We start from the raw sequence: 13,892 nt of genomic DNA, 5'->3' as shown, positions 1-13,892 counted from the left end.
TTCTAAGCACCAACTGCCAAAGGGTAAACTATGCATTTTCGTGGTCAATGGGCATTTGCCTGTACTGATGGGTATTATTTGGTGCATTCCTCCCTTTTTTCCATCTCAGGAAAGTATGTGGGGTTCCCACAAAGGTGCAGGCCACAGCCAGACCTGTTTGTGCTGTAGTTCGGGGGCCAAGTGGCCTGTCCTTGCTGTAACAGACAGCAGCCATAGCCCCACATCTGCAACCAGATAAATTGCTGACCAGATTAGGTTTAGATACTTAAAAGTGCATAACTTTAAAACACTTCAAAAAGTAATGCAGTGCCATTGGAGAAATTGCATAATCGGATGATCTGCCTCAGAACTGTCTACACTGACTGGCAGTGGCACTCTAGAGTTTTAAATGGGACTTTTCCGGCCCTTCCTATACATGCTGCCAGGGATTGAACCCGGGGCCTTTTGCATGCAAAGCAGATGCTCTGCCCCTGAACTACAGCCCTTCTCCCTCATTACATCCTAAGTTACATATTTAACTACCTCACTCAGTACACTCAGGAGCACTGAAGGTCTCCGCTGCCCCCCACAACATACACACACGCTACCTTTTCTAGTATATACTTACCCACGAAATGGGCATTTTAATCTATGGTGTAGGTGTTTGGAAACTCTAACGGGGGGGGTGACGTTTGTGCTTCCCTTTGATTTACATGGAGCATAAAGATGTGGATGTACACATTTGTTGTTGGAAAGGAAAAGCAAATGAAGCAAAGGCCAACTAAGCGCAGGGCCATTCAAGGATTCTGCTGGGATGGCAGCACAGGAACAGCTTGACAAAAAGGCTGGAAGGATTTCCATCGCTCAGCCGGGAGAAGCAGAACCAGCCAAGCACTGCTGGAGGAGGCACGTTAGGACCATATCCGTGGATGTGTGGCAGGAATCAATTGTTGGGCATGCCGGGCGTCTGGTGTTGGTCCCCATTGGCTCAAAGTTCAAGGAACGGAAACCTCCCACGCTGTCATTTCAAGAAGGCAGAGACAGAGGCAAAAGCTTCCACTTTTCCTAGTTTCTTTTGGCGCCCAGCAAGGATGAGAAATGAAAGAGCTGGTTAGTAAGAATGCTTCAGAGTTTCACAAGAGGCTTATTGCAATTCTCTGTGAATTGAAATCCATGAGCCTGAAGCTGTCTACTTGAAGTTCTCTGTGACCCTTCTAAATATCCTTTGCCTCTTTCATTCATATATCCCATCTTTCTCCATCCCAAAATTTCCTTTTAATTAGTCAAGAATTATGCCTTCCTCTAGTCAGTCCACAAATGTAGGAGACAACCATAATACACACGTCAAGTTTTCCTTTAGTCTTATTTTTGAAAACTCTAAATGTCAGGATTTTAACAAATGAGTACAGACCTATAGATTAACCCCCCATGCTACCCTTCTGCCAATCAGTGGGCTGTATTCAACTAAGTCCTACTCAGAGTAGATCCACTGAAATTAATGAGCCAAAGTCAGTCATATCTACTAGCATAAATGGGCCTACTTTGAGTACCACCCTGTATCTCCAGCCTGTGAGTGTGTGATGTTACTTGTTCACTGGAGCACAAGGCTGGAAGCATCTACAATGTCGTTCCGAGATCAGGTGTTGGGAAATCTGTCTCTCATGACTACAGCCTTTCCTCATCTATCTGGGGTTGGACTAAATATTTCAAGAGGGGAGAATTCTAAAGTTTTCAGACACTTAAGGAAGGATATATTACCCTGCCAGTTGAAAACAGGAGAGGAAACGTTTCAGCTACGGAAAGATGTGTAAGCCAAGTCATCCTTCCCCAGCCTGGTCTCCAAATCCAGATGCTTATGAGTACAACTCCCATCATGTTGTGCTAAACTCCGCATTTAGAAGGGCAGTTCTGAATCACAGTCATTGCTTGGCGAAGCTGCTGTGCAGAAAATTCCTTGGGCATATCCTCAAGGCCTCCTCCCCATATCCTGCCAAATCTATAAAGCCATGATCAATAATGTAAAAGGAAGGACTGCAGCCCCTGAACACACATTACCCTCTTTCCGCATAAACAGAGCTTCCAGTTAGCTGAAGCATTTGGGGCCCTGCCAAGCTTCTTCTGGTCTCCTGGAGATGATGGGGTTTGAATTAAGGTATCACAATACTGTGCACACTTCCCTGACCCACTCTTGTGTCTGCCATCACCTTTCAAGATGCTCTGCATAACAAAGCAAGTTACCTCTTCAACACTCACAAGAGAAGCTAGGGCTGCGCAAGCAAAGGATGCCAGCAACTGAGAAGTTGTCTGTATGAGAGAAGAGGTGAGGCAGCTGGAAGAAACCAAATCTGTGCATCTGATCAGAGCTAGGCAAAAAAGCTCAAACAGCGGGAAAGGAAAATTCATCGTAACGTTTCAGAATCAAAACAGCCTTTCCAGCTGTACATTGAGCTGTTCACGTTTGGAGAAGGGCTGCTGCCCAGTGGTAGAGCACCTGCTTTGTATGCCGAAGGGCCCAACTTTAATCCCTCCCCTTGAATATCAGACAGGCACCATCTCTGTTACCTTTTCAGCGCCTTCTGAAGATCCTCCTCTTTCAACAAGCCTTTTTAGTAGAGACCTTATCCCAGTCTGTGTCTGTGCTGGAATGACCTTTTAAGATGTTTTTAAGCTGCTTCTTTAAAAAACGTTTTTAAAGATGCTTTGTTTTTGAGATGTTTGTAGTGTTTTGTCCTTTGTCTGCCACCCTGGGCTCCTTCTGGGAGGAGGGATGGGACAGAAGTGTCATAAAGCATCATAAACCCTGGCATCTGCAGGGAGGGCCAGGAGGGCCTGGATCCCTGCAGAGCTGCTGCCAGTCAGTGCAAATCACCAGTAGTGATCTAGATGGAGCAGTGTGCGGCCTGACTCGGGATAAAGCACTTCCTAGAGCCAGAGTGATGTAGTGGGTAGTGTCAACATAGGGCCTGGGAGACCAGGATTCAAATCCCCACTCAGCCATGAAGCTCACTGGGTGGCCACGGGCCAGTCACTATCTCTCAGCCTAACCTGGGTGGTTGTGAAGATAGAGGAGAGCCACCTCAAGCTCCTTGCAGAAAAGGTGGGATATAAATGTATTAACAAATACATACTTGCCTTCACCTTGCTTTTGAATAGGTTATTTGCCCAGTCACAGTTTACTGGAGTTCATTAAAGCAAACATGCAGTTTTTTACCTCTACAAAAGGTTAAACACATTGTAAGACAAATTTCAGGAATCTGCCTCTGCTAGCCAGTCCATCTGGAACCTAGAGTCACTACGGATCATGTGAGTGTGTTGCAATCCTGAGTTCTGAGTTGCTTATCCTGTGTCAAAAGATTCTCATAGGACAATTTTGGCTGACTCTTCTGATGTTTTTAAACAGTTGTTCTGTTTATAGAATTGCTGAGGAATATTTAATATTTTAGCTATTATTTTATTATTGTTATGTTATTTTATATTGTTAGCTGTCCTGTGCTCCCAACTGGAAGGATATAAAAATCCTAAGTAAATTAATTTCTGTCCAAAATGCTAGCCATTTGCACATAAAGAGGAAGATTTATTTCTTCCCTCTTCTTTGATATGTAGTTAAAATATTTTATTATTTTATTTATTTATTAGATTTATATCCTGCCCATTCTCCCATTAGGAGCTCATATGAGACTCATGTATTCATTTGGGGAAGGACAGGAGACCTCCCCTCAGGATGCCATGGTACTCACTGGCAGTAAAATAATCTTTACATTAAATATGCAATCATTTCTGATACAATTCTATACATATGTACTCAGAAGTAAGCCCCAGGAGTTCAGTGGGGCTTACTCACACGTAGGTGCATATAGAATTGCAGTCTTACATTTTCCTGCACTAAAGCAACTGATGTTCTCTGCAAGTCAACCACCTCAAATGAAATCACTTTGTCCTTTGCATTTAGAGCCACCACTTATTAACGGTAATACACAGCAGTAAATACCCCAGTTCTTAAATATTTACATCAACATTTTTACCCTGCAACCCTGTAGTGGGGTACCTAGAATGAAGCATAATCTTTTCAGATTTTGAGACTGGCAGACATACACAAGAGGGTGTATTTGGCTCACAGGAGCTTAGTTGTGCTGGGAGAGTGAGGAGGTTCACACATGTTAATCTGTCTACGTTGCTAAGTGGGGACAGCCCTTCTTGTGTTGTCTTGTGCTGTTGTGTTAATCTTAGGGCTCAACTGGGCATGCTGACCATTCCCTCTTGTGTCCCAGTGGTATCTATTGGCACTCAGCCGCCTGAGCTCACTACAGGAGGAAAAGATTTTTCTGCTGTATCTCGGGAGTCCTTCCTACATGGATGGACCAAGGGTCTTAAGTATAAAACTGCTTGACATACTCTTGTGCTCATTCCCAGAGCCCAGTTTTAGCGGCCTTACCCCCACACAGGCTCAGTCCAGACTTCCATGGTACCACAAGGTAGGAGGGAGCTTTTTGCGCCTAAGAACCTGGCCAGGGACAGTACATTATAGCATGTTTTATTTGGAAGCAAAAAAAATCCTCCCTGTTTAGAGTACACACAGCCATAAAAAGGCCATGAAGGAAGCATATTTGCAATGATGGAGCCTTTCTCATCTGGTATCGCAGGCTCATAAATGAACCCCATTTTTATAGAGCTGTAAAAATGGGGAAATGACTATTGAGTACCTGATTTAGCTGTTCAAATTCTTTATTTTGATTAATAAAAATAATTTAATAACAAAACAAGATGGCTTATCTGTCATGTGAATCGCAACCCTGGTATTTTCATTGCTGAAAAATGCAAAAAGCAATATAAGCCACTGTAAAAATGACCAAAAAACCCTACTAGTTCAGTTAAAGTGACAAACCCTCCCCCTAGCAGTTCAAGTGCTCTACAGTTTATTTAGCCCAATAAACATAATGGAGTCCTCTGCCCATTTCAGCTGATTTGGTGGAACCTACATAATGTTTCAGTTAAATGCCACCTCATCCTCGGCAGCTTAGGCAAGTGATCACATACAAAATAAATTCCACTGTCACTGCATTTAAAATCAACTCAAGGCTTGTTTATTATCACAAATGAACCAGTTGTTCTTTGCAGCCTACAAGAAGCCTCTTCCCCTCCCCCACTCCACTGCTGCTGCTTTGCCACATTTCTAAACACTTTGGCAAACAGCAAACACAGCAGTTCTTGGTGAAGACATGATCAAGAGAGTGCCATAGGACTAGGTAGTGTGTGGGAAGGAAGACTGAAGGGAGAGGAGGAGATGGCTCAGAGGGGTTTTCAGCGTGGCTGTTGAGAAGCAGTAGTGGGGGGGCATCATTGGCGAGGAAGGAGGCCAGCCTAGCAACAGGGCCTGTCATGCCGTTGGGACCAGGAGGGGACACCAAACAGCAGGCTCACAAGCAAAGACTCCAAGAACAAGAAAAACAATTTAAAAAAGGAAAACAACTTCCCAGACAACTCAAACCTTCACATTCCTCATGATTGAAAAATGGCTTTGCAGGGCTACAGTGTAATGCAATCTCCTTCGTAAGTCATCTGCCTCTGTGTAATTTATTCATGAGAATCATTTTAATGCAGCATCATACATATTCATGCAGTTATTGATTGTTGTGCTAGAATACACTTGCACTATTTCAGAGACTTGTAAGGCCAGCTCACATTGCTCCTAGGAAATATCCTTCAAGTCCAAAAGGGCTTCTGGGGGTTTTCTTGGCATTATTATTATTATTATTATTATTATTATACATTTACTTGATAGCTCAGTCATATTTCACCAGCCACACAGGCTGATGGTGACTTAACACCAGCTTGCATTTCCAGCAAACTTAAAGTGAAAACATGATGCTTCATGAAGTTGATTTTTGGAGATAAAGAAGCCAGTGGAGATATGTCCATCTAAGCCTAACATGTAACTGCAACTTGGCTTGGTCTCTGAAACACTGCAGAGGTAGGGCTGTGTCCCATCCCTGGGAGATCGGTGTTCTAGTGCTGAACATGAAGAGTGCTCAGCTAACAGCAGCAGCAGCCGCCGCAAAGGATACATTAAATTGTACAGCACTGGTAGTATTGTTTCCTTTGATTTTTAAAGGGTGAAATGAATGCTGTTAGCAAACATCTACTATGAAATAAAACAACCTTTTATCAGAATTTCACAAAATGGTGCAGTGACCATGAACGAGCCAGCAGGGTGGGAATACATGATCCTCGGTGCCATGACACAGACTGGACTTACCTGCAATCCAAGAATCGACACCATCTGGGACAGCTCAATAGAGGTTGTTGGACTCATATTAAAGATGTATGTCAGATTTTCAGGAACAGGATTTAAGGTATCAATCTGGGACACATACTTTAGCCTTAGCAGTTCACCTGGGAAAAGCCAGTAGGTTATCTTCAATGTTAATCCAACTCAGAGTAGACCCATTGAAATGGATGGACATTAATTAGTTAACTGGTTATTAATTTTAATGGGACTCCTCTGAGTAGATACGTTTAAGCTCCATGACTATGTTGCACCAGACTGAGGTTTTTTTAAAAAAGTTATTTTAATGTAGGTCTTATTTATCTAAAAGAATTCTCTCCACTTCAACATTTTCCTCAAGAAAATAGAGCAAGTGCATAGAAAAAAGCAGGTACGTTCATATTAAAACATCTTCCTATCTACAGATATTGTGCAAGGTGGCTAGCCTGCTCCAAGACCCAAGCTATCTTACCAGAGCAATGACTGCCGTGCTGTGGATCTATAATGGAAAGTTTTTTCAGAACCATTCTGTGGACAGTTCCACAGTTGTTCAAGCCAGTCTATCTGATGACAAAAACAGCCAATCCAATGTTACACGGAAAGTTCACAAGGTTTTATTTATTTATTTATTTTAAGTTGGCCGTTTGTGCTGAGGCAGAGTGTCCAAAACAGCCCTCATTCACCACGCTTGTTCTCAGGCATTTGTCTCCGAACTCCACATCTGTTTTGGTGTCCTTTTCTGGCTCGGAGAGACTTTTTCACTACTCCACCTCTGAATGACTGGGATTGTGTCATGAAGATGCCCTTTCACACAATGGCTGTTACACTGTGAACATGATGACATCACAGCACCACGTAGCCAATCAGGTCTGTGACATCACTGAGGACAAACCATAATTTCATTCTGAATGGGGGAAGAACAGTGCATCCCCATATGTCCAACCAATCAGCAGTTGCACTGCCCCCCCAATGCTGCAAAAAGAAATGTTGCCCTGAACACAGCACTACATGACTTGCTGGGGTGGGATTGGACCTAGAAAGCCTTGGCAACCAGGATATGTCCCCTCTTCCCTTTAACACCCTCACCGCTGAGAGGAATTTTGCATCCTGTGCAAAGGGCTGTGAAAAATCATCTAAATGGGAAGCAGATTTCCCAGTGGGCAAGATGTTCATAAAACATGTCCCCCCACCCCGTCTCTGTACTATCCCCCCCCCCATGGAGTAGGCCAATCAATCATTGTTGATTATCAATCTCCCAAGGGGACGAACAGATGCAATGTATAATTCCGGGGGGAGATAATCCTGCAGACTAGCTGCTTAACTGGTTGATATAATCTCTTAGGCATTGCAATAGCCCCACTCAGTGAGCCACATGTGGATTCTATGAATTGACCTTTTAGCACAGACCCAGGTACCAAGCAAGACAAGGAGGTTGTGCAGCCTGTCCTGAGAGTAAGGAGGCTGAAGAGAGGGACAAGCTTGCAAGCCAGCTCACCTGAGCAGGAAACTGAAGACACCTTTGCTGTGGAAATCACCCAGCCCTGTGCATCAGAAGGCCTGTCCCGCTGAAAGAAAATGATGGAAGGTGGAACGTCTGTGGCATTACTAAGAATTAAATTTGCACCTCTATTTCCCAGGGGAAAAGCTGTGTGCATGATTGCACAGGGGTTAGGGGGTGAGATTGTGTATGGCCCACTTTGGGATCTGGCCCCACCCACTGCTGGAATGTGGCCTGACAGCTTTCCACCAGAGTAATGTGGCCCTCCACCTGAAAAAGTTTCCCACCTGTTCACATGAAATTGTCACCATCTCTTGACAACTGTTTCTGAGTAAAGCAAAACAATGTGAAATTCTGAGAATTCACAGTGCTAAACATATGAAATGATAATGAAACTGTCTGCTGAGAGATTATTTTTGTCTTCCTTTCCACGGTTCTCTTTCCTCTGGCCATGGAATCTGAGGCTCATTCAGCTTCATAGAAGCCTGACACAAAAATGAAAAGAGATCATTTCTGTTTCTTTCCAACCAAAAGCTCTCTCTGCTCCCTTCCCTGCCACAGTTATAAAGCCCCATTCGTTCCTTCTGCAAGCAAATAATTAATTCCTCTCTTTTTTTATTTATTTATTCCTGCCAGCAATAATCTTGCATCCCCCACTGACAATACTGTAAGCCAAAGGCCTAATTTTGGAAATGGTGTGGATAAGTAATCAGTGCAAAATATTGGAGCAGCTGGCCTTCAGCTTCCCGAGACACCGATCCCTGCAAGAAAAGCAAAAATCTGATGCAAAGAATTCATTTAGAATAAATTGGTTTGGAAATGTTTTCTATTAACACAGTAGGAAGTTTTATGATGCAGGGATTCTGCCATACAATGGTTTAAGCCCCCCCCCCTTCTAGCCACAGGAAAGAAATTAAATGGCTGTGGCTTGGGGACAATTTCTTTTATTTTTATGTTTTGGTAACTAGAGGAGAATGCAACTTTGCAGCATTTTAATGGTTAATTCGGTTGGGTAAACAGGCAATAAACTGACAGTTATGGCAACTCTCATGGTTGATGTCGAGCGCTGGCCTCAGAAATAGGCTCCAGGAAACAGCCCCAAACCTACCATTTATCTTTGAGGTGGCACTTTTAATACATACACAGCCTGTACTCTCGTATCACCTGCTCCTGTGATGTAAGCGCCCTCGCTTAATGCATTTTGATATAGTAAGGTATCTCAACCCCAACCTGAGTTCCTGTCATCTCTCATGCCCAGCTTGTGTCTTTGCCCTGTAACTGGCCCTGTTAAGTGATAATCCCAGGAGGTAAAGTAGATTTCAAAGCAATTTTGCCAACCATCCTCAAAGGAAGCTCCTTTATACCATGTCAGCGGCGATGCCGTCAGTACAGGATTTGGGGGCAGAAGGGCCAGTGTACCACATTCTGAAGTAATACACACATTTTATTTTAATGAGGGTAAATTTAAACTATGAACTCTTAAGAGTGCAATCCTATACATGCTACTACGAAGTCTCGCTGAATTCACTGGGACTTGCTTCCAAGTAAGTGGGTAGAGGGCTGCAGCCTTAATGTGGAGCAATGAGAAGCTGTCACTCTGTGGGGTGGCCTCCACTAGATGCTGACAAGCAGCAACTCACTTGGCAGGGGGAAAGGGGGGGGGTCCAAGAATAGCAAGGTTCTTGTCATAGTGGCAGGTAAGAAACACACATAATTTCCAAAATATAACTCCAAGAATGAGACCTAGGGAAGCTCACTTGTTCATGACCATGACTTGCGCAAGGAAACTCTGGTAGAATATGGCTGTTTCCTATGATAACAATTCAGTTCTTCTCTATTTGGCCCATGTGAAGTGGACCATGAAAGTTTATGCCATAATAAATGTATTAGCTAAAGGTGCCACAAGACCCCCCCCCTCTTCTTAAACAATATGTCAATAATATGCAAGCACACTTCACTGTCTCTCAGCCTAACTTACACCTCACAGGGTTGTTGTGAAGATAAAATGGGGATGGGAGAACCAACCAGCAAAAGGTTGCCACACGGAGGAGGGCCAGGATTTATTTATTTTATTTAATTTATATCTCTTCTTGATCATCCGAGTGCAGGACATGGAATAACGGGCTCAAGTTACAGGAAGCCAGATTTCAGCTGAACATCAGGAAAAACTTCCTAGCCATTAGAGCAGTACGACTTTGGAACCCATGACTTAGGGAGGTGGCGGTCTCTCCAACCCTGGAGGCATTCGAGAGGCAGCTGGATTCCTACAGTGAGCAGGCAGATGGACTTGATGGCTTTATAGGCCCCTGCTTTCCAACTCTATGATTCTAGGATTCTATGTACTCCCCTGTAATGAACCCATTTGTTGGGAACTGTTACTAAATGTGATACGGGTTTGAAGGAGTTAATGGAATGCCTGGGAGTATGAGTGATGTCAGACTTCCAGGGTTTTTTGGGGGGGTGAGTGACAGTTCTGTGGGAGGTTTGAATAAAAAAGAGCTGATTTTTTGACAGAGTTTTTGTGTTGTTGGGATTTGTAATGGGAGGAGGCAGGTTGCATTGTGGCATTGAGCTGGGTGGAAAAGGGTGGATGATATATTAGTGAGAGGGGGTAGGATAGGTAGGGAAGATATGGACTATACATCAATATCCTATTTAACATCTTGTGTTTTAAATAAAGTTACTTGGTTCACTTAAATTCCTGCGTGTCTGCCTGGTCACATGTGCTACCATATCAGGGTCCTATCCAGTTCCTGTACCTACATCCTATTGTGCCAACAGGGCACACCAGTGGTCACCTTTTGGGTGGGACAAAAGGTGGAGCAGCTGAAGCTTGTGGTGCAAAGAGAGCATAGGCTGAGGGGCAAGCGCCGCGCTGGGTGGGGATTTCCTGAACCAAGCGTGGGGTGTCAAGAGGGGTAATCTCTGATGGATGAAGGGTGGGTTCATGACAGCCCCCTTACGCTCCTTGGAGGAAGGTGGGATAGAAATGTAAGAAATGGATGAACGAATGACGCCTCAGCAGAAACGCATCAGCTTAGGTGGGAAAACACAAAAAGGACAGACAACAAATTCACAGCCACTAGTCAAATAACAAGCAGATTTGCTGGCAAGAATAATGTCAGGGAGGAGTTGGAGGAAGTGCAGCAAGTGTCCCCCCCCCCCGGCATTTGCAGAGATGGACATTTCACCAGTAAGCTGGCTTGTGGGGCGAGGGAGGCCACAGGCCACAGAAACACTGAGCACTGGAGACCTAGAGGTCACCTTTCTCCTCCTCCTCCTCCTCTCTAGGCCCAGCCATGCCCAGACTCTGAGCCTGAGATCTCAGAGGATGAGCAGGACCCCTCAGTGGCCCCAGCACCGACAAAGAAGCCAGTGAATCCACCATCTTGCAAAGCCTTTGGAACCCAACATTGCAGCCAGACCTGGAGGGCTTCACACCAGTCACTGGGACCACCCTCGTCTGCCACAGAAGCAAAGGAGATGATGAGCCGGGGGGGGGGGAAGGTTCAGAGCTTCCTATCTTATGAGACTACTCAGAGGAGGGGAGAGGGAAGCCTGTGTTAAGTGCCTGCCTGGATGAAGGCGTGGCTGAGAGACCCAGGAAGGGGCAAAGCTCCCAGCTGCAATATAGGCTCTCAGTCTGACGGATCGCCTCTGGCAAACTCCTCAGCTGACCTCAGGCGCCTATGTGCTCCTTTTCAAGAATTAGGGAAATGGACCCTCCCTCTGCACACACGCGCTTTGGCCTGTTGATCCCTGAAGCCACGTAGGAATGACACAATTTAATACAGAACCTTCCCAGAGTAACGAGGGAGGGAGCATCAGTTTGAGTCCTGACTTCATGTGGATCCTCAGGAACTTCTACAGTATTTGCCTGTATATTAAAAGGGGGCTTGGGGGTGGCAGCCATCACCCCACATTCAGTGTGAAATTTAGTTAATGAACTTTCAGCCAAGCTTAATCTGAGGACTGCTGCACATTAATTGAACTTATTATTATTAATATTTGCATGGTGCCATCTACATATAAGGTGCTTTGCAAAGAACAGGCTTGGCAGGTCCCTTGCCCCCAAGGAGCTTACATTCTAAACACAGACACAAGAAAACAACAGAGGAAGGGAGGAGGCGGGGGGGTAGAGAGGTGAAGACAATGCTGTTAACCACAGTGACACATCCAACAGTTTAGTTGCAGCCAGATATTGGGACCAGGGGTTCTTACAAAGGATTCTGCTGTTTACACCAGACCATTTTGCAAAACAAACCCAGCTCTATAAACCCTTTGGGGACAAGGACTATGTCGCTTCATTTGGTATAGTCTGAGCACAATCTTGGCACCAAATGTACCAAACAGCCCCCCAGTCAGTCTCAGCACAAGTGCAAAACGCCAAGGCTAGAGGCAGTATTATTGCCCTGATGCCCCCTCCCACACTACTCCACAAACAAGAGACAGATGCCATTTTATTTACTTTATTATTTTGTAAATGTGAATTTTACAAAGCATTTTTATCATTAATGATCACATTTTTAAATGGATTTTCATTATAAGAAAACAGCTAACACCACACTTTGAAGTCTTGGGAGTGGGCTGGGAAGCGATACCTTGAAGCGTCCCTCCCACCCCCCAAGCCCCCTCTCAGTCATCTGACGCTGTCGTGAGTCCCTATTGTTAGCTGTGGCTGTAAAGTAACAGTCTCAGGAGAGAGATGAGGAATGGCACGTAAATAACAAAGGGGGGGAGGGAGAGAGAGAGAGAGAGAGAGAGAGGAAAGTAACTTTGCATGGCTGAAGCACAACTCCAAAGCACTGCAAAATCTCCCCTATTAGCACTGGGATTTTTATTTTTAACAGTCATGAGTTACAGTACAACTGGATACTTTGATACAGATTCTAAGAACAACCTTGTCCTCTTAAGACTTTTCTTTCAAAAAAATTCAAGGATCAATACTTTATTTGAATCAAGCGCAGTCCAAAGGTTCAAGTTAAAAATATTTATACATTTTCTGCTTAGACTATGTCTTTATAATGTTTGTTTCTTAAAAACAGTATTGCAAAGTTTGGCTCCCTCCCCTCCATCTCATACATAAAAGTGCAAAGAAGATACTGTGGAAGAAACCAATTGGAACGTCTGAAGACCGCGAGCACTTTAGAAATGGCAACACAATGGCCGCCGCCTCCCTCTCCAGCCTCGACTGTCTTTGGTATGCAGAGACCTGCATATCCAAGGGCAGGCAACCCAGAGTGGCGGCAGCAAGAGCCGGGGTTGGAGGGATACGCCACTCTTCGATGAGCCCTTTTGTCTCCCCCAGCAGTGATTGCAGAGACCCCAAGGGGAGGAGGTTGGTCTTGAGGTTGGGCACAGACCCCCCCCCCGCTCAAAGGTAGGCACTCTGCAACTGTCGTCGTCAGTGAACTGGCCAGCATTGCCATGGCAGCACTGAATGGCTGTTGCAAGAGAGCCTCCAACACGGGCACAGGTCAAGGATCCCTGCACCAACACTTAACGGCCCCAGCAGACTGGGCTGAAAATGACCACCGTATCATACAGGCCACAACATTTGGGCGGCAGCTGTGGAGTCTCTTTGCAGGTCAGGGAGGCCACCACCACAGGACCCTGTGCCCAGGAACCGAAGAGGCTCTTCTCAGACCAAAAGCCTTTCTTCCACAGAAAGAAGCCACCCTTGCACCTGTCGCTGGCAGAGTTCCATGCCCAAGCAGCTGTGGCCTTTCCAAGGCATCCAAACAGGGGACTGCCCCTTCTTCAATGCACTGCCGAGCAGTGGTGATTTGGGGGGGTGTCTTCCTTTTCACATTTAATGTTGCATGACACTCTTGGATTCGGCTTCCCAAGTTAAAAGTATAGCTCTGCAAGAGAGAAGGTGCAGGAAATGAAAGCCACTGAGAGGGTCTCGTTTCCTCAATGATGGGAATGCCAGCGAAGCAAAGGCTTCAAGGCCAAGGAAGTCAAGGGCAGTGCAGAGGGAGGAACAGTCACAACATTTTCTCAACACCCCTCAAAATCTTACAAGAAAATCCGTTTCTAGCCAGGATGCTTTCCAGCACACAGTTGAAATGAGAAGGGGCAAGACCATGAAGCCATTTATGGGAGGCTCCCCAAAATGACGACAGCACCAGAGCTTTTAAGTGGGCAAAA

At 45.1% G+C, this 13,892-nt stretch overlaps 1 protein-coding gene across 4 annotated transcripts in view; it reads right to left on the bottom strand.

Annotated features, from left to right (window-relative positions):
• Nucleotides 1-12,199: 12,199 nt before the first annotated feature.
• NACC2 (NACC family member 2) overlaps nt 12,200-13,892 on the bottom strand; it is a 77,438-nt gene continuing 75,745 nt past the window's right edge. For all 4 annotated transcript variants that reach the window (XR_009759729.1, XR_009759730.1, XR_009759732.1 and 1 more), the window contains one exon: nt 12,200-13,603. Coding sequence is in view for 1 of the 4 variants with exons in the window: in XM_061603577.1 (XP_061459561.1) it covers nt 13,552-13,603 (52 nt within the window). In the remaining 3 variants the exon portion in view is untranslated. The remainder of the gene's footprint in view (nt 13,604-13,892) is intronic.

This window comes from Rhineura floridana, chromosome 20 (genome assembly GCF_030035675.1).
Source record: "Rhineura floridana isolate rRhiFlo1 chromosome 20, rRhiFlo1.hap2, whole genome shotgun sequence".
Lineage (NCBI taxonomy): Eukaryota > Metazoa > Chordata > Lepidosauria > Squamata > Rhineuridae > Rhineura > Rhineura floridana.
The sequence above is the reverse complement of the archived record's forward strand: the minus strand, read 5'-3'. Positions and strand labels throughout refer to the sequence as shown.